General features: G+C 35.3%; 1 protein-coding gene across 1 annotated transcript in view; it reads left to right on the top strand.

Annotated features, from left to right (window-relative positions):
- The window catches only part of LOC136039342 (sodium-dependent transporter bedraggled-like), a 129232-nt gene that overhangs the window by 61016 nt on the left and 45878 nt on the right, over positions 1-22338 (top strand). Inside the window, exons 9-11 of the mRNA XM_065722977.1 lie at positions 2580-2719; positions 11296-11453; positions 13447-13678. Coding sequence (XP_065579049.1) covers positions 2580-2719; positions 11296-11453; positions 13447-13678 — 530 coding nt within the window. The remainder of the gene's footprint in view (positions 1-2579; positions 2720-11295; positions 11454-13446; positions 13679-22338) is intronic.

Genomic DNA, 22338 nt, shown 5'->3' with positions numbered 1-22338 from the left:
TGATTCAAAACATCACAAAAAGGATACGTGCTAGCCATGGTAAACTTATTTCTTTAAAATAGCCTCAACAGAAATGTATTGGCAAAATTGTATTCAGCCATGTCCCTTCCATATGTCCTTTACATATCACCATTATGAGAATAGTTTATGCAATCTGAAAGATGAAAATTTCATTTGGTTTGCCTCAAATATGAGAATTTCTTTCTCAAATACCTATTACGAGATTATCACTCCCACATCCTGCCATTTCTGAACATGGATGAGCCGTAAGGATCCAGCAGTGGAATTTCTCTCCGCTTTTGTGCCTCTACCTACTATTAAATAAAAAAAAAAAAAAATTTTTAGCTGAAAGTAAGGAGCGACATTAAAACTTAAAACGAACAGAAATTACTCCGTATATGAAATGAGTTGTCCCCTCCGCAATCCCTCGCTCTTTACGCTAAAGCTTTTAATTGTTTTAAAAAGTAGAATTGTGGCAAAGAGTCAAACTTTTGCGTAAGAGCGAGGGATTGCGGAGGGGACAACTCATTTCATATACGGAGTAATTTCTGTTCGTTTTAAGTTTTAATGTCGCTCCTTACTTTCAGCTAAAAAAAATTAGTTTTCTTTTATTTAATTTCTGAACGTTTTTGAATTAATGCATGTTTGGTTTTGGCTCTCCGCACATAAATTATTAAAATGAAATTTGTATATTAATTCTTTTTTTGGCTAAATGGCTTTCTCTTAGTTTTGATCAGACGATTTTGAGAAATAAGGGGTGGAGAAGGAGGTCTAGTTGCCCTCCAATTTTTCGGTTACTTAAAAAGGCAACTAGGACTTTTAATTTTTAACGAACGTTTTTATTAGTAAAAAATATACGTAACTTAAGAATTAACTTACGTAACAAACTTTCATAACCTTATATTTTTATTATGTATACGAGGGGGTTTGTACCCTCGTTAATACCTCGCTCTTTACACAAAATCGTAAGTTTTGTCCCAATTCTTTAAGAATGACCCCTGAATCAGAAAGGCCGTGGAATAAATAGTTGAAATTACTAAAAATACTTTAGCATAAAGAGCAAGGTATTATCTCCTCCTAAATACCTCGCTCTTTATGCTAAAGTATTTTTAGAACCCCTCATATGCGTAATAATCTCTGGTCGTTTTGAGTTTCAATGCTACTTCTTCCTTTCATTTGAAAAAACGTTTTCATGTTTATTTTTCATTGTTTTCTTATAGTAATGCTAGAGAATCCTGCGCCCTTGTCATTGAATTTTTCTTCCCCCATGACAGATTCCTCGAAGGAAAGATCCTCCAGCATAGCCCCCTCTCCTCAGCCCCACCCCCAAACAAAATAAAATCCCCCTGAAAACGTCTGTACACTTCCCAATAACCATTACTATATGTAAACACTGATCAAAGTTTGTAACTTGCAGCCCCTCCCCCAGGGATTGTGGGTGAGTAGGTCACCCCCAAAGACATAGTTATTATGGTTTTCGACTATGCTGAACAAAATGGCTATCTCAAAATTCTGATCCGTTGACTTTGGGAAAAAAATGAGCGTGGGAGGGGGCCTAGATGCCCTCCAATTTTTTTGGTCACTTAAAAAGAGCACTAGAACTTTTCATTTCCGTTAGAATGAGCCGTCTTGCGAAATTCTAGGACCACTTGGTCGATACGATGACCCCTGGGAAAAAGAAAAAAAACAAAAAACAAATAAACACGCACCCGTGATTGGTCTTCTGGCAAAAAATACAAAATTCCACATTTTTGTAGATAGGAGCTTGAAACTTCTACAGTAGGGTTCTCTGATACGCTGAATCTGATGGTGTCATTTTCGTTAAGATCCTACGACTTTTAGGGAGTGTTTCCCCCTATTTTCCTAAATAAGGCAAATTTTCTCAGGCTCGTAACTTTTGATGGGTAAGACTAAACTTGATGAAATTTATATATTTAAAATCAGCATTAAAATGCGATTCTTTTGATGTAGCTATTGATATCAAAATTCAATTTTTTAGAGTTTTGGTTACTATTGAGCCGGGTCGCTCCTTACTACAGTTCGTTACCACGAACTGTTTGATGAGAACTTGAACGATGAATCTTCTGTTTCTTTAGCAGTATTTTATTTTTGATTTTCTTGTTTCTCTTTTTATTTCTTTTTATGTACTCCGCTTTCTTTTTCGTTTTATATGAACGGTAGAAATAAATTATCGTTATTATTACTAATTACAACGACTAATTCATTAAGCGTAATTATTGTTCTTCGTTGAACCCAGTTTGAATATCCAAATGAATTTCTTGAAAAAAAAAAAATGGACTCCGGGTCCTGTACTACCAAGCAGAGATCAAATCAGTGTTACTATATTATGTATTCCCTATAAAGAAAAACTTCCACTTTTGTGTTTTTGATTTCTGACTAAAGTTACAACTGAATTTTTCTAAAGGGCGTTGGAAGTCTAATAACCTTTCCTTTAGAAACACGATCTATTGATCTTTCTTCCGCATTAAATTTGTTGGTTTCTGTATTCTTATAAATCAGATAAGTTTTGTTGATACATGTGAACAGGATGTGCTTTAATCGGAATACTTTATTTTTAGCGGTGTTGTTCTTCAGAGAGAGGGCTGGAGTCCATTCACACCTCCTCTTCGACCACCAGAATCGCTGGGTTCTATCAGATTTGAGGTAGCATTTAACCTTGCAGTAATTTGGCTCATCACCTTCTTATCTGTTGGTAGAGGTATGTATCTTTAGAATGTACAGTATCTTGTGGCATCTTACAAATGTAAACCTACGTTCAATATCGAAGAATAGTTATGTACTTTTTGGAGGGAGGGGGGAGGCTATTTTGGGTGAGAGGCTGGCAGAACTTTCAAGCAGCTTTGAAGTTTTGAGCTTTCTTCGAAGTTTTGAATTTGGTTTCTTTCAAAGTGAAATTATGGTAGACAATGTATTTTATTAGTACAAATGAAAATTAACATAAACAAAAACATCTTTGATCGGTGTAGAAGGGTCAATGACTACATCTTTACGCACAATGGTCTAAAGAGAAAGGAACTAAATCTAGAATAAAATGATAGGGAGGTGGTCTAGTCGCACGCCCACTCCGAAAATAATTAATATTGCGTTTAGATTTTATCATTAAAAATGAACAAGCAGTGATTTGATTTCGGACGGTTGAAGCGTCTACATTAAACTTTATTTTTTAAAGTATTTTCTTTAAACGGAGTAAAACCTGTAACTTGAAGGACTTTAAGGCAAAGTTTTCCCCCCTCTAAACAAAATTTGTTTATATTTACAAGTTTTAATGTGGATAATTGATTTTTATCACTATTACTCTGAATATCCAGCGGAATTCCTTATTCCGTAGTAAAGTGATGCGTTGAATATTGACTTTTCTTGCATAATAAGGAATAGCACAATGACTTTACAAACTGGTTTCTAATGTATATACATATAAAAAAAAAACAACCAAATCGCTCGCCAGCTTTAGGTTTGGACAAACAAATTCTATTTGGAATTCTACCAAGACCCATGTATTTTGAAAGCCCTTGCAACAATTCCAGAAAGGTCAAACTAACGACTAGTGGTACCCAAAAATGGTCATTTAAAGGAACAATCACTTTATGTAGTTGATTAATACCCATAGTTCAAGTAGTAAATGAAACAACAGTAGATGAATAGTAGAACAACTATTACTCATTTGGAGCCAGGTCGACCCTTGGCTGAGTTTGCTGGGTTACACTACTGATCCCCGTTCCAAACCAAATAACAGGCGACACCGTGACTTGAATTCCCATCCGCACAGAAAAAGATTTTCTAAGTCAGTGCAGTAACTACTCGGCTATGATGGGCTCTTATAAGAAGTATAGAAGAAAAAAAATCCCTAAAATACAACAGACGTCAGATTCATGAAATGGAGAAATACCCTTAAGATAGCGTAAAATGAAGTGATGAATAAAGGAAAAAACAACATTAAAAAAGGGGCAAAACAAGAGAATTCATCATGAAAACTTATTGCAAAGGTGAAATATGTCTCCTAATTAGTAATTAAATTATCATAAAAGCTTTGATGAACCTATTATACTTCGGAAGCTTTCTTGGATCTAGTCAGTGAGCTAAGGTTATAAAGACTATCCTGTATCGTCTTGAGTCAAAAATTTTGAAAGCTATTTATGATGATAGCTTGTACAACAAAGCTCAATTTTTGTCAGTGGTAGTTTTTAAATGGCTGATTTATCTTGTTCTTGTCCTTTTTTTCCCCATAGCAAGACCAGCTATGCGGCCAGGTTGTTGATTATTTTTGTGGTTTTTAACATTTTTCCTTAGTCACTAAAGGTAACCAGGATTTCAAAGTTTATAATATAGTAACTAAGTGTGTTATCTTTCTTCTTAGGTTTACCAGTTAATGCTAGCGTTATCCATGTTTGTTTCAACAAGATAATGCTCGGCGTTGACATTTGGGGGAAGGGGCACAGAATAGTTCCAGCTTAATTACAGCATTAATGTTTTAATTTCTCTTTTCCTGTGAATCCATTAATCAATTGTTCATTCTACCATTTATCGACACCTGAAAATAGTTATCGATGGAAAAAAGGGTTTTAAAAGGTTTAAAAAAGGTTTAACTTTTTTTCCCCCCCAAAAAAAACAAACACAAACAAAATTTAGTGAGTAGTACTACTCTCGTGAAACTAATATTGTTAATGTCCATATTTAAAACTACTTAGTCTTTTTTTAAACTTGTATCACCAAGAAAAACTGCCTCAATAATAAAAAATTTTTGAAGTTGAGTTATATTATTCGTCTTGCCTAGCCATAAAAAGAAAGTTTGGCTGAATCCCGTTCCCATAGCTGACTGTCTTTATTGACAAGGAGGAGTAATAAGGGACAGTTTTCATGCCATAAACAAATACTGGGGCTGGGGCAATATTTGAGCCATGGCAGCCATTTCGTGGTTTGTCTACATAGCTACGACTAAGAAATGACTTATCCCAAAGTCGACATTTTTATCAATACCGCTTATTACCTATTTTTTTTTCATGTCCTACTGTCAAGTTTTTGCTTTTCAAGAATGTCCACATCACATCATTATCAAGCAGAAACTCGTTACTATTATTGCTAGGATCATTTCTACAATATGATATATATATATATATATATATATATATATATATATATATATATATATATATATATATATATATATATATATATATATAAACAAAGGAGAGTTCATTAAATAAGCTTTACAAAACTGTAATGAATTACAACATCTATAAATATAATAATAATAAAGACGGATAGCACTATAAACGGTAATAAAAAATTTCTTACGAGTCTTGAAGGTGCTAAATGAGTGACATTCTCGAGTCGAATCGGGAAGGGTGTTCCATGTCAAATGACACGCAACAAAAGGATTAAAATCGGATCTTATTGTTGGTGTATGCGGAATTTGGATATTTAGGAAACTACGGAGCAGATAATTTGAGCGATTAGATACAAAGTAACTCGTAAATCGAAGGGACCTAGGAGTACTCCCATGGTACCGAAGAAAAGCGAAAGACACGCAGGAAATAATATAAAGTTTTTCAATATCAAGTAACGGTTTAGTTGCCAAACGATTTACATCCTGGATAAGATTTATAGATTTATCGTAAGTATTCGAAAGCGGTTTGAGAAAAGAAAGGACAATAGATATCCACATGACTGGACAATAAGAAACATAAGAATGAATTAAGCTTTAAAATAGGATTCTTAGAATTGGTCCAGGAAAGATATTTTTGAGTTTTCTTAGAGTAACGAGATTTCTTCATGAGTTCATTTTAATCAAACAATATGGTATTTAAAAAACAAATTTTCATCTAGGAGGATACCTAAGAAATAAAATAGTCATCCTTTGGTCTTTGCGCTAAAGTTTGAATTCTGTACCTATCTTTTAAGAAGGACTCCAAAAAACTATGTTCGTTTAATTAAAAAAACAAGAAGCTTTTTTTTTAAACACTGCCAACCTTTGGCTTAAAGAGCGAGATGTTGTGGAGGAGTAACCCCCTCATATACGTAATAATTTCCGTTTGTTTCAAGTTTTGATGTTAATCCTTACTTTCAGTTGAAAAGACTTGTTATTTAATCAATCCGTTCTTGGTAACGAACTGTAAGTAAGGAGCGACCTGGCTTAATATTAACCGAAACTCTAAAAAACTCTAAGTACGAAATTTTGATACCAATAGACACGTCAAAAGAATCCTATTTTTATTATATCGTATTTTATATTATTGTCTTATTTTCGAAAAAGGGAGAAATACCCCATAAAAGCTATAGAATCTTAATAAAAATAACACCCTCGGATTCAGCGTATCAGCCTACTGTAGAAGTTTCAAGCTCCTATCTGCACAAATCTTGAATTTTGTATTATTTACCAGAAGAATGATCACGGTTGCGTGTTTTTTTTTCAAGGGTGATTTTATCAACCCAGTGGTCCTAGAATTTTGCGAGAGGGCTCATTTGAACGTAAATTGAAAGATCTAGTGTCCCTTTTAAGTGACCAAAAAATCTTACGTCAACTAGGACCCTTCCCATGCTCATTTTTTCCCAGAGTAACTTGATCCAAGTTTTAAGTTAGCCATTTTGTTCAGCATAGTCGAATTATCCAATAACTATGTCTTTGAAGACGACTTAATCCCCCACAGTCCCCGGGGGAAGGGCTGAAAGTTATGAACTTTGCCCATTGTTTGCATATAATTCATTGGTAATTTGTAATGGGTAATTCATTGGTCATTGGTAAGTATACAGACGTTTTCCGGGGGGATTTTTTTCTGGTAGGGAGGGAGGTCGGGGGATTGGGTTACGTGGGAGGATCTGTCCATGGAGGAATGTTTCATGGGAGAAGATAATTTTTATGAAGGGCAGGATTATTTTAAAACGATCGAAAATTAAATTTAAAAAACAAGTCTTTTCAACTGAAAGTAAGTAGTAACATCAAAGTTTAAAAAGAACAAAATTATTACGTATATGGGGGAGTTCGTCCCCTTGTCAATACCTTGTTGTTTACAATAAAGTATTTTAGTAATTTCAAAAGAGCTATTTATTCTAATTAGACGACCTTTGTGATTCAGGTATCATTCTTAAAAAATTAGGACAAAATTCGAACTTTAGCGGAAAGAGCAATGCAATGAGGAGGAGGCGAATATTACGTATATGACGTAATATTATGTATATTAGGAAGGTATTACGTTTACGAGATATTGACGCCTCTCGTCAATACATCGCTCTTTACGCTAAAGAACGAATTTAAGCAATAATTTGTTTGTGTAATTTTAGCCAATATGTGTATTTAATTTTACCTTGAACAGCTTCATAACTATGATTTTTATCTAATAATAAACCAAAGGTATTATATGTGTTCGGCTTGTGGTTGTTATTAAATAAAAAACAAGTTTTTTCCAACTGAAAGTAAGGAATAACATTAAGATTTAAAACAAATATAAATTATTACGTATATCAAACAGTTAGGTAAGATAAGATAAGCGATAAGATAATATTTATTTTCAAAAGACTATCACAAGCTCTATAGAGCCGAATTCGCTTTATATGTCAGTAAAAGCTAAGAAAAAAAAGTTCAAAACAGTACATTAAGTCAAACACTTAAAATAAAATGAAATTAAAAAAGTGAAATCATCAAAGATAAAGGACAAATCCGTAAACTTAACAATTAAATTATTAAAACATTGCAGTAAATCGAAAAAAAACGGCAATAGAGAAAAAGGGGAATTTGGCAAGTACATAATCACGAATTATTATTAAGGTGCTCCAGAATAAAGGGTATAAAACTTTTACGAAATCTTTCTGTAACAGCATGGATCGGAGAGTAAGTTGGGATTGCTAAGGAGGCTGACCGGGGGAGTCGGAGTCTAATGGATTGTGAAAATCAGGGAGTAAGTCCTCAGTACGGGGATTGGAAATGACTGATTTAGCGAAAAGCAGGCAAATTTTTCCCTCCTTTCTTTTAAGGTGGTAATGTGTGCAGCTTTAAGGAGAAAAGAGTATGGAATTTTGCCTTCTTTGTAAATAATCCTGAGCGAACCCTTTGGGCCGACTCGATTTTGTCACTAAGTCCATTTGAAAGTTACGAATGCCAGACCGGACATGCATATTCCAATAACGGCCTGGTAAAGGATAAGTAAACACGGAGGGAATGTATCTTAGGACAATTAAATTTTAATTGTCCTACAGTTCGTGGTAACGAACTGTAGTAAGGAGCGACCCGGCTCAATAGTAACCGAAACTCTAAAAAACGGAATTTCGATGCCAATAGTTATATCACAAGAATCGCATTTTAGTGCTGATTTTAAATATATAAATTTCATCAAGTTTAGTCTTACGCATCAAAAGTTACGACCCTGAGAATATTTGCCTTATTTTAGAAAATAGGGGAAACATCCCTCAAAAGTCGTAGAATCTTAACAAAAATCACACCATCATATTCAGCGTATCAGAGAACCCTACAGTAGAAGTTTCAGGCTCCTATCTACAGAAATGTGTAATTTCGTATTTTTTGCCACAAGGCAGATCACGGATGCGTGCAGATCATGGATGCGTGCTTATTTGTTGTTTTTTTTGTTTTTTTTTTCGGGATGATCATATCGAACCATTGGTCCTAGAATCTCGTGAAAGGGCTCATTCTAACGGAAATTAAAAGTTCTAGTGCCCTTTTTAAGTGACGAAAAAATTGGAGGGCACCTAGGCCCCCTTCCACGCTTCAATTTGCCTGCGGTCAGTCTCCACATTAAATTTACCGAAGCAATCTCTTCCCTCATTTAAATCTTTACGGCACTATTTTGTTAGCGATTCTGACAAAAATATTCCTTTTTTTACTAGTTTAATCTTTTGCTTTTAAAACGATTCGCACTATTTCAGCATTTCTGAAGCGTATTAGCAATGGAGACACTTTAGATTGATCGTAAGAGTCATTCAAACTTAATCAATAAATATTTATAATATTATTGACTTCAAAACCAGGGACCAGCATCTTGTCTTTAACGGTAACCTATATATCTTTCTTTATATCATTTCCAGGACTCTGCCGTACTCCATTCATCACTAAGCAATCCAATATCTTTTCCTGCTCAAAATCATCCACTTTCGATTCCAATGAAAAATCCTATTTTCCAGGCTTTTAACCATTGTAAATAGTCTTTTTTTTCTATCTCTTGGAATTTTGGGTTGTAATCAATGGAAATAGCATCATGAATTTTTTTTGACTATAGTATCAAACTGGTTGATTTGCCGTAACTGGGTCTGATAGTTTAGGCTTAACTTGACGTGAAATCTCAGCTGTAAGATTCGCTTGTGTGCAAGTTAATTCATCCTGGGTAAAAACTATTTTTTTAGGATCAGGCTAGATGCCAGTGAATCTTCTGCAATAACGCTCGCTGAGTTTAATGCTAGAAAAGTAGGTGATGACGATTTATAATGTGTGGAAACGAATGCAATTCGGTAAATGCTTTACCAACACCTTTTCCGTTCTTTTGTGAGCACTATAGTTATCCGAAAAGTAATTTCAAATTAGTTTCTGCCACTTGGTGCTCAGTGTGATTGCCATAACAAAAAAATTATATATCTCGATATTCCTTTAGCTCCAGTTTTAGACTCTAAAACAATTGCAGGCCAAGGGGGATGACTTTTGAAGCTAGCGAGAACGACATCAAAAGGCTTTAATTTAGTTATCATGGGCGTAGCAATGAGAATAAATGATTTCTTATCTTTGAGTGGAATTTCAAGTAATCCAAGAATTTCAATGAACGACTCAGATGATAATAGTGCTGAATATTAACTTAGAGCCACAATCCTTAAGCCATAATCACTTACAAGTTTATAAATTCATGTAACAAGGTTCAATAATAAGTTTAAAATTATTTCACTTGTTATTCATTCCGAACAGTACAGAGTTAATCCGACTTAAATTCAATTAGTCGTTAACTGGTCAAATACTGAAAGAGAAATACTGAAACAGTGGGAAGTTGAAGTTGAAATAATTTCAACTGAACGTAAGGAGCAACACTAAAACTTAAGACCCACAGAAATCATTCCGTTTGTGAGGGGGAGCCCTCTAAATCCCAGCTTTTGCGATAAAGTTTGACTGTTTCTGCCCTAATTCATTAAAAACCACTGCTCAAGCACAAGGGCCGTCTAATTGGTACTTCTGTAGCAGACAGGGTGGTTATCTGAGGAGGGGGTGGTTCCCCTCATACGTGGAATAGTAAGTTTCCTACCGTTTTTCAAATCATGCCCAGGTCTAACCAGGATGTGATGGGGGCTACCGCTACCGTAAATCTCCCATTCCTAGTTCGTAAATTTTATATATCGATAGCTGTGACTCATTGGTAGCGTTCTGGATTAGTAGGGTGAAAATTTCAATTCCTCTTATACCTAATATCTTATACTCAGCAGCAAATGACTAGCAACCAATATGTACAAAAAAAAATGAATGGTAGAAGACCAGCTAGGATGCCGATTTTGAGATAAATGAAGACACAGCATCACACATAAAAGACTATACTAGAAGACCAATTGTCCCCTTGTCCCTCCTCCCCAATTGACGCCGCTACAAATCTCCACTCCATAAGACCTTTTTAGGTTCGTGTAAAGTTTGGAAATTTGGGCACACATATGGTCCTTTTGAGGAATCGGGCTCAACTCCCCTTCTCCACCCTGAGCAATGACTCAGTCGCCCTCTTAATAATGGCTCGTACGTAATGATACATCACTGAACATAATTTTATCAAACATCAAAGGAATTGAGGTAAAATAAATGTCTATATTATCAGTTGATTTTGTGCAGGCTACACGAGTTTGTAGAAACAAATTTGCCACTTTGTGGCATGTTTCTCTCTTTTTTTTTCAAAATCAGGCAAATTTTCAAAAGCTCGTAGCTTTGGAAGGGTAACTTTAACCTGAATGATTTTGTTTTTTTATATTTGAAATCAGCATAAACACCCAATTGTTTTGACGCATTGATTGTTATCAAAAACTTCCTTTCTTACAGTTTAGTTCGTTAGCATGAACTATTTGCTCACGCATGACTATGGTGTGGTATTTTACCGTAATATTTTATTTTTATAGAAGTGTTTTATCCTCTATGTTGTCGGAAAGTCGACAAATTGAAGAGAGCAAAATTTTTGCTGGGAGGATTGCATCTTTAAAGATTTGGACACGATTTTACTATAATTATATTTATCGAATTTTCAACACTGGCTGGTAAAACAGTCAATGACAGTGATCAAATTTTGCTCTTGATGAACTCAGAACTTTTTTTTTTAGGTGTGGTATCAATAGGAAAAGCAGTGATCGTATATGGTACAGTGCCATTAGTGGTGTTCACCATAGTGGCCTTTTACACGTTGAGTTTACCAGTCATTGCGCCACCAGGAACATTTATGGATCAGAGTTCTTGGAATGAGTTTTTCATCAACCCTTGGGTAAGTATCCGACATGTACTTTTTCTTCAGAGTACATTCTCTAAACTTATTCGTAATGCCATATTCTATGTTTAAAATGCATTAAAAATATTCCAAACCCGTAACACCGACAATTTTTCTGCTATTATTTGCAGTTTTCTGAAATGAAAATAAACCCTATGAAAATTAAAAATACATCTATTGATGAATTAGTGTTTTTTTTTTTTTTTAATTCGACAAAGTTCGACTGGCAAGACCAGTTCGACAACTAATTCTAAAATTAGTCCCGTTTTACCGCAACTAAGCAGATCCCGCAGTGGCTAAGTGTTAAGTTTGATTATTTCGTTGTGCTAAAGTGAAAACAGCTTTGGACTATCGCAAAATAACAATTTTAATTTGACTGAATATTCAATTTGAAAAAATTCAATCTTTCAAGCATGTCTCTACTGCAAGTAATTTTCAAGTTGCATAGGAAAATGAAGTTTCAAGCTTCTGAGTGATAAATATAGCTCTAACTTTGGATTGCATCATTCTCATGCTGGTGTGGCCTCCTCTGATTTTTTACTCCTGCCTTTTTATCTGAAGATTTTTTCCGTGCTTGGTGTTGCTTTCCTTTTATTCATATATTAAGCTGGTAGATCGAGCCCTACTTTGTCTTAGCCAGGGTTGTAATTTTTGTATAATTTTATTTTTGTTGAGTTGATTTTTTCTTATGAATAGTAAGGGCGCCCGCATAAGATTTTTCAAGGAGGACACCCTGGAGCAAAAGAAAATTAGACTCAAACCGAAATTTTGGGCAGATTTATTGCTTCCTACGATTATAACGGGTGTAGATTTGTCTTGATATAATTTACTAAGCCTTAGAATAGGCTACAGACGGAGTAGAGATATAAAATTTAGTACAGTTTCAAAGGGGATATCTTAGGATGTGATTTTACTCCTCGAAGCTTCATTTATCTGTCCTGGATCAACAGATTTCTAAGATTTCAAAAGCCCCTAAAGTGGAGTTTCACCAAGATGTTTACATTTGTAAGGGCTTATGCTCAAATCTCACCCTACCTGCATAGAAACCATGTTTTGTATTTATAATGGTCAGGTAAAATATACCTCTTTCGTAACAGGACAATCCTCCCCCTTGAGCTGAAGTCCCTTCTATCTTCAGACGTGTAAAAGAAAAACTAGATTTAAGCTTTAAATCCAGCTGTCAAATTGACCTTCTTTCTTTCAATATTCCAATTAAACTGAATAAAATGGACACGTTCAAAAACAATTAGTTTATTATTAGCGAAGTTTATCGAATAGTTCCCGATAACAAACTGTAAGTAAGGAGCGACAAACTGAAAACGGAGTTTCGAAGACAATTGACATGCCCACAGAATTATTTTTTTATCCTGATTCTAAATGTTTAAAATTAATTCAGTTTATTGTTACCCAACAAAAGCTACGAACCTGAGAAAATTTGTTCTGTTTTTGAGAAAAGGAGGTAACACCCATAAAAAAGCAAAGGATCTTAGTGAAAATCGTTTTATTAGATCCCTCATATCAGAGAACCCTACCCTAGAGGTGTCAAGCTCCAATGTATTTTCTTTCCAGAAGAAAGATCGTGGATGTGTGTTTATTATAATATGTTATTATAATATAATATGAAAACCATTGCAGGATCGGACGTTCACACGTTCATAGTCTCTCCCAGAATCTCGCAGTTTTCATAGTTATTCCTATAATCAACCACATTGTTTATATAATTTGTCTATATTTTTCTTTTTTTTAGGTATTACGCCTTTATTGAAATGCCCCCCCCCCAAAAAAAAGAGGAATGATTACGTACCTGACTTTGTAACAGATGATTCCTGTGTAACTTATTCAGGTTGCACTACGAATTCATTCCCAATTGGGGGGGGGGTCGTCATTAACGACAAGGCTTGTCGTCGTTAACAACGCTTTGTGTGGTGTGTCAAGAGTATCTATACATGTATGATTATAGTTTGTGTTTCTTATATACAATTGTTTTCAGAGTTGGGTCAATGCAGCTAGAGAAGTATTTATGACGTGGTCCTCGAACGCGATGGCTATTATCCATGTTGGATCAAAATGTCAAAAAAAGTACATCTATCGAGATCTTATGGTTTCCGCCATTCTTACACTGACTATACTAGTAATTGCAGGAGTACTTGGAGCAGCCTGCTATCAAATAGTTAGACATTCAGATCCAAGACTGAAATATAATTATGTTGCAAGTTCGTATGGTAAGCTAATTCTTTTTCAACATTTTGAGCATTCAAATGATGCAGGCACGCACGCAATGGGGGAGGGGGATAGAATTTTTGCGCATGCGCCTTCCCTTTTATGTTACGGGATTCATACGAGATGTCCATAATGTTTTATGTATTACTGCTATCACTAGCAGCTCACTGCCGCATTAAGCTGTCTGAGTCAAACACAGCTACGCTGGTTCTTAGACCATCCCAATTCATTCAAAACTTAACTCTCTACTCCCTCCTGTGGAGTTCCAGTTGCCCTCAAGTCCTTTCACTTAATCAATTCACATCCCGTTCAGGAGCGACTTGCTTTTTGTTGGGCCATTTGTGGATGGAAAAAAAGCACATTTTTTGGCAACCTATTATCTTTCATCCGTAAAACTTGGCCAAGTTTTAACCTTTCTTTCATTATATCCCTAGAAAGCGGGATCGAGCCATTTTTTTCGTGTAGCTTATTGTTTGATAGACGGCCACCAAACGAGTACCTAAGACTATCCCTAGACAATTCCTCTGCAAAATATTTAGCAAATCTATTTTTTACAAATTCGATTTTTTATACGTGTTATCGCCCCTCTAACCCCTGAAATAAATTCGTACGCTCGTACCAGACATGAAAAAGGTCATGTATTGGGTAGGATTACCGTTTATCACATTTACGTCTTCAGTAATTATAGCTTTTTAAACAGAAATTAAGGGTTGAAACCACATGAGTTCATAAGAAGATTAGTTTTAAAAACTTTAACTACAAAATCAGTTTTTTCAAAGAATATGTAAGAGCTAAATTAAACCAATAGTGAGAAATAAAGTCAAATAGTTTTTCAAGCGTAAAACTACCACAATAACCATCAATAAATAATGAAACCAAAAACGAACAGAAATTGCAATAAATAATTGTGACATACTGAAAACGAGCAGAAACTAAGACGAGTAGGGGTGACGCCCCCCATGCCTTCTGAAGATCAGAACGTAATTTGTACTTCACTGCAAACAATTCTTTCGTTGAGCTGATACTTATATTTCTCATAATATTGAAAAAATATTAAAAAACAGGGTCATAACCAAGATTAGTGAAAAAAACAACAAATGATAACAGTTTAATATACATATACTGTAATCTCTGTTCGTTTTGGATTTCATTTATTTCTTGATGGTGATTTGTGGTAGCCTTACGCTTAGAAAATTAGTTGGCTTTATTTCTGCTCATTTTTGTTTAATGTAGCTCTTTACTTTTCTTTGAACAACTTGTTTCGTGGATTTTTATTATTATTATTAATTTCTGTTCTTTTTAATTGACTGAGTCTTTTTCATTGGAAAGGAAAAGAATATTTTAAATCTTTTCTTTTCATTTTAAAGGCTTACTTTTTATATATTGGAGAACATTTTCAACAATTTTTAATAACACACGCCCTTTTGGAAATCTGAATACACATAGTGTTGTTTAATTTAGTTTTACACCCTCTCAGTTTTTCCTGTAAAATATAACTTAGTACCAGTTCCAAAATATTGAATCTATGGTATTTTTACAACCTGGAAGCACTTGTACTGTTTTGATATAGTTCAATTGCAAGAGCAAAATAGCAATAGCAGTAATTTGAAAGTTTCAAGTTAATACCCTCAGTCGTTCTTGAGATATAACTTAGACGCCTTATTGGCAACTAGTATATATATAGTGTCTTATTATTTACCCTAGCAAAAGTAATAGTAGGAGCAATAGAAGTAATATTAGTGATAGCAGCAGTAGTATTAGTAGTAAGCAGTAATGATATTCGCATTGCGCCTTTTTGGTCTAGTAGAATATCCCTTCCTCATGCCCTGATAGTTTCAAATTTATATCTTAAGCCGTTTCTAATACATTTCTGATACGTCTTGTTGATAAATTACATGCAAATGTGTTTTGATTTAGCCCAACATCCCCCTCAACAGTCACTGAAAGTTCCACACTAATACCATTAGCCTTAGTAGTATTAGCACTAACTGCAGTTGTATTACTACTAATACTAATAGTAACAGTATGCATATAGTGCATTTTTATTAATTCAACATACCCCTCAGCATGCTCTGCAAGTTTCACCCTAATACTCTAAGCCTTCCTTGATATACTGCTGATACGGGCGTTTGACAGTCTGCACACATGTAGCCTGTTTCAAATTAATTTAACATGCCCACTAAAATCTTATGAAAATGTCTCCTTAATACTCTCGGAGTTAGTAGTAGAATTAGTAGTAATAGTGTTCATATAGTACCTTTTGGTTGCTTCAAAATCCGCCTCAACATGCACTGAACTTTCAACTTAGTGCTCTAAGCCATTCCTGAGATAAATTTTTTACGGCCGTTTAATAACTTGCATTTACATTGCGTGTTAGAATTTAGGTCGCTATCTTCTTCAACGTCCCTGAGAGTTTCACTTTAATACCCTTAGCTTCAGCAGTAGTCATCGCTAGTAGTGCTAGCAGTAGTCATCGTAGTAGTAGTTGTAGCAGCATCAGTCGTAGCAGTAGTAGTAGTTCTAGTAGTAATAGTAGTAGCAGTTTTAATAGTAGTGTTGGTAGTTGTTGTAGTAGGCATATTTTGTATTTGACAAGTTCAACATCCCCCTTAACATGTCCTAAAACTTTCAACTTAATACCCTAGACCATTCTTGGGATACTGATGATACGTTCTTTTGTATTTTCATTTAGTTTAACAACCCCCTAAAAATTCTTTGAAAGTTTCAACTTACTATCGTTAGTCTCATTAGTAGTCGTCGTAGGAGTAATAGCAATAGTAGCAGCAGTAGTAGTAGTAACAGCAGCATGGACAGAGTGCCTTTTGGTTTGTTCAACGTCCCTCTCAATACGCCCTAAAAGTTTCAACTTAATATTCTAAGTAACTCAGAGAAATGGCCCATATATCCTTTTGGCAACCTGAATACACACAATATGTTTTGATTTGCTTCAAAATATCTGTAAATGTTTCCTGAAAGTTTCGTCTTAATATCATTAGCCTCAGTAGAAGCAGTAGTCGTAGCAGTCGTAATGGTAGTAATAGTGGTAATATGCACTTTGTGCGTTTTGGTTAGTTCAACATCCCCCTCAACATGCCCTTGGTCAATTGATCACTCCCCCCTCATCATCCACATAAAGTTCCCACTTAAACACCTACGTCACTCCTGAGTTCCCCCCTTTTGACAACCTGTGTGCGCAAAACATGTTTTGATTTAGTCCAACACTCCCCTCAACGTTCTCTGAAAGCTTCACTTGAATGCACTTTGCCTTTTTGAACACCAAAGGTCAAACATGCTCTCTTCCCAATATAGATAATGGGGAAATTTCATAACTTAAAACCCTTACTCTGAGGACTGTTGGGGTTTGACATCCCAAGAAACATAGTTACTGGACCTTTCAACTATGTTTAACAAAATGGATATCTCAAAATTTTGATTGGATGTGTTTGGAGAATTATTGGGCTTCAAAGGGACTGCTTTTCCTCCAATCACTTTTTACTCTCAAAAAGAGCAGTAGAGCTTTTAGTTTCCAATCGAATGAGCTGCTTTAAAAGTTTCTGTGATAGCGCTCCTCTGCTCATAATATTGCTTATATGCCATTTTGTAAACCTTCATGCATGTAATTTTTCACGCTTAACTAAAGCTCCCCTTAAACGCCCCCTAAAAGTTTCATCTTAATACCCAATATTATACCAATCGTAGTAGTAATATTAGTAGTATTCACATAGTGCCTTTTCGTTACCCCTGAAATTTACAACTTAATAAGGCAACCCGTTTCTAAGATATTGCAGTTAAATCCTTTCGACAATCAGCATGCTTATAGTTCATTTTTTTTTTGTTCAACATCCGCCTAAACATTCCTTGAAAGCTTCACCTTAATTCCCTTAGCCTCAATAATAGCAACAGTTGTAGTAGTAGTATTATTAGTATCCACATTGTTTCAACATTCCCCAACATTTTTGCCTTAATACCCATAGCTTCAGTGGCAGTAGTAGTACTACCAGTAGTAATAGTAGTAGTAGCTTTAGCTTTAATATCGGTAGTAGTAATAATAGTGGCAGTAGTAGTAGCAGCAGCAGTAGTAGCAGTAGTAGTAGCAATGGGATGAAAATATTGCCTTTTGGCTTGTTCAATATCCCTCTAAAAATCCATGTAAGTTTCAACTTTAAACACCAAGCCGTTCCTAAGATATTGCAGATACGCTGTTTTGACAACCTGCATGTAGACGGTGTTTTGGGATTCAGTTCAACTACCCCCCTCAATATCCACTGAAAATTTCACCTTCATACCCTTAGCCATAGTTCTAATAGCAGTCACAGTAGTAGTAGTATTAGTAGAAGTCCTAGTTAGTAGTACTAGTAGAAGTAGTAATATTAACATATTGCCTTTTGTTCAGTCAAATATCCCCCTCATCAAACCCTGCAAGTTTCAACTTAATACATTTAGCCGTTATTATCGATATGCCCTTTTCATAACCTGTATAGTGTGTTTTGATTTAGTTCAACTTTCCCTTTAACACTTGAAATTTTCACCTTAAATTTTCATCTCAATGCTCATACCCTTAGTAGTAGTTGCAATAGAAGTAGTAGTTGGAGTAGTAATAGTGGCAGCGGTGGTAGTATTAGTAGCGTGGACACACTGACCATTGGTCAGTTGGTCTTCCCCCACAAGTATTCCCTAAAAGTTCCAACTTAATACCCTAATCCATTCCTGAGAGGAGCTATTTTTGACAATCCGCACACACATAATGTTTTAATTTAGTCTAAATTTTTCCTCAATATTCTCTAAAATTTTCACTATTATATCCTTAGCCATAATAGTACTATTATCATAGTAGTAGTGGTAGTTGTAGGAGTAGTAGTAGCATTAGTAGTGTTGTACAAGTAGTAGTTAGAACAGTAGTAGTATCGGTATTAATAGCAATAGTAGCATTTACATCTTGCGTTTTGGTCAGTTGAACGCACCACTTACGATGCCCTGAAATTTTCAGCTTGATGCGGTAAGCCGTTCCAAGGATACTGCTCATATGTCCTTTTGAAAATCTGTATGTACATAGTATGCTCTGATCTATTTCGACATTCTCCTCAACACTTTCGCTTCAATATCTTCAGCCTTGGTAGTGATTACATAAAAAAAAACTAGTTTTTTTTAACTGAAAGTAAGGAGCGACATTAAAACTTAAAACGAACAGAAATTACTCCGTATATGAAATGGGTTGTCCCCTCTGCAATCCCTCGCTCTTTACGCTAAAGTTTGACTCTTTGCCACAATTCTGCTTTTTAAAACAATTAAAAGCTTTAGCGTAAAGAGCGAGGGATTGTGGAGGGGACAACCCATTTCATATACGGAGTAATTTCTGTTCGTTTTAAGTTTTAATGTCGCTCCTTACTTTCAGTTAAAAAAACAAGTTTTTTTTATGTAATTTCTGAACGTTTTTGAATTAATGCATGTTTGATTTTGGCTCTCCACACATAAATTATTAAAATGAAATTTGCATATTAATTCCTTTTTTGGCTAAATGGCTTTCTCTTAGTTTTGATCAGACGACTTTGAGAAATAAGGGATGGGGAAGGAGGCCTAGTTGCCATGCAATTTTTTTCGGTTTACATAAAAAGGCAACTATAAATTTTAATTTTTAACAAATTTTTGTATTAGTAAAAAATATACGTAACTTAAGAATTAACTTACGTAACAAACTTTTATATTCTTTAATTTTTATTATGTATATGAGGGGGTTTGTACCCTCGTTAATACCTCGTTCTTTACACTAAATCGTAAGTTTTGTCCCAATTCTTTAAGAATGACCCCTGAATCAGAAAGGCCGTAGAATAAATAGTTGAAATTACTAAAAATACTATAGCATATCTCCTCCTAAATACCTCACTCTTTATGCTAAAGTATTTTTAGAACCCCTCATATGCGTAATAATCTCTGTTCGTTTTAAGTTTCAATGCTACTCTTTACTTTCAATTGAAAAAACTTTTCCATGTTTATTTTTTCATTGTTTTTTTAATAGTAATTTTAGAAAATCCTGCGCCCTTTTCATTGAATTTCTGTTCCCTATGACATATTTCTCCAAGGAAAGATCCTCCCACATAGCCCCCTCCCCTCAACCCCACCCCCAAAACCAAAAAAAAATCCCCTGAAAACGACTGTACACTTGCCAATAACCATTATTATATGTAAAAACTGGTCGAAGTTTGTAACTTGCAGCCCCTCCCCTAGGGACTGTGGGGGAGTAAGTCATTCCCGAAGACATAGTTATTATGGTTTTTGACTAAGCGGAACAAAATAGCTATCTCAAAATTTTGATCTGTTGACTTTGGAGAAAAAATGAGCGTGGGAGGGGGCGTAGGTGCCCTCCAATTTTTTGGTCACTTAAAAAGGGCACTAGAACTTTTCATTTCCGTTAGAATGAGCCCTCTTGCGACATTCTAGGACCACTTGGTCAATACGATGACCCCTGGAAAAAACAAAAAACAAAAACAAAAAACAAATAAACACGCACCCGTGATTTGTCTTCTGGCAAAAAATACGAAATTCCACATTTTTGTAGATAGGAGCTTAAAACTTTTGCTATAGGGTTCTCTGATACGCCGAATGCGATGGTGTGATTTTCGTTAAGATTCTGTGACTTTTAGGGGGGTGTTTTCCCCTATTTTCTAAAATAAGGCAAATTTTTCCAGGCTCGTAACTTTTGATGACAAAGACTAAATTTGATGAAACTTATATATTTAAAATCAGCATGAAAATCTGATTCTTTTGATGTATATTTTAGCATCAAAATTCCGTTTTTTTAGAGTTTCATTTACTATTGAGCCGGGTCGCTCCTTACTACAGTTCGTTACCACGAACTGTTTGATTATTACAGAAGCAGTATTTGTAGTGGTAGCAGTAGTAGTAGTGATAGTAGTAATAGTAATCGTAGTAGTAGTAGTAGTAGTAGTAGCGTGCAAATATTGCCTTTGTGGTCAATTTATCATTCCCCTCATCATTTCCTGAAAGTTCCAAATTAATACACTCGGTCATACCTGAACTAGGCCCTTTTGATAACTCGTATGCACGTAACATATTTCGGTTTAGTTCAACACTCCTCAAAATTCTCTGAAAGGTTGTCCTGAATATCCTTTGTCGTTTTTGACACAAATGTCAAACATGGCCAAAAATCTCCAGAACAAATACTATATGTAAACAATGAGCGAGCTGCATATCTTCAGCCCTTGCCACGAGGGCTGGGGGGTGGGGGGTGGTAGAAATCCCCAGAGACATAGTTACTGGACCTTTTAACAAAATGTCTATCTCAAAATTTTGACTGATTGTGTTTTGAAAACTGATGGGCATGAGAGGGGGGCTGGTTGTCCTCCAATCACTTTTTACTCTTAAAAAGGGCACTACAATTTTCAATTTTCTATACGGATTGTCTTGATAAAAAAAAAAATACACTGTGCCCACATCGCTCTTTACTTTCGCAACGCTATTAAGCTACCTATGATTTGAAACTTCACTCTAGGAATTTTCACCCTGAGGAAATTTTAATTGAAAAACAGTATTGTTTCCTCGAATACTGCAAGATTTAGCGATGTATTTGGGGAAGTTTACACGAGACCTGCCAATATGCCTCAAATTTCACTATCAAAGGATACCAATCCATTTTTTCAACATTTTTACTGTTATTTTTGAGGAAAAAAGATTGTCCTAATTATTTACTTTGCTGTGTACACAATTGCACAGGTCCATAAAGGCTATATATTGGTTAATAAATAGTCATTTTACAAATACCGGTAGGAGGCACCATGTCTTTGTTGGATTTTGGGAATTTCCGAATTTCACATGTACGACATACCCAAGTAGATAAACTAGGTGGTTCTTGCTAAAACGGCTTTATGAAAATATTAGACACATGTCCTATCAAACAGTTCGTGGTAACGAACTGTAGTAAGGAGTGACCCGGCTCAATAGTAAACGAAACTCTAAATAACGGAATTTTGATGCTAAAATATACATCAAAAGAATCGGATTTTCATGCTGATTTAAAATATATAAGTTTCATCAAATTTGGTCTTTGTCATCAATAGTTACGAGCCTGAGAAAATTTGTCTTATTTTAGAAAATAGGGGAAAACACCCCCTAAAAGTCACAGAATCTTAACGAAAATTACACCATCGCATTCGGCGTATCAGAGAACCCTATAGAAAAATTTTCAAGCTCCTATCTACAAAAATGTGGAATTTCGTATTTTTTGCCAGAAGACAAATCACGGGTGCGTGTTTATTTGTTTGTTTGCTTGTTTGTTTTTTCCAGGGGTCATCGTATCGACCAAGTGGTCCTAGAATGTTGCAAGAGGGCTCATTCTAACGGAAATGAAAAGTTCTAGTGCCCTTTTTAAGTGACCAAAAAAATTGGTGGGCACCTAGGCCCCCTCCTACGCTCATTTTTTCTCCAAAGTCAACAGATCAAAATTTTGAGACAGCCATTTTGTTCCGCATAGTCAAAAACCATAATAACTATGTCTTTGGGAATGACTTACTCCCCCACAGTCCCTGGGGGTGGGGCTGCAATTTACAAACTTCGACCAGTGTTTACATATAATAATGGTTATTGGGAAGTGTACAGTCGTTTTCAGGGGATTTTTTTTTGGTTTTGGGGGTGGGGTTGAGGGGAGGGG

Source organism: Artemia franciscana, chromosome 2 (assembly GCF_032884065.1).
Source record: "Artemia franciscana chromosome 2, ASM3288406v1, whole genome shotgun sequence".
Lineage (NCBI taxonomy): Eukaryota > Metazoa > Arthropoda > Branchiopoda > Anostraca > Artemiidae > Artemia > Artemia franciscana.
This window is presented reverse-complemented; position numbering and strand designations above follow the sequence as displayed.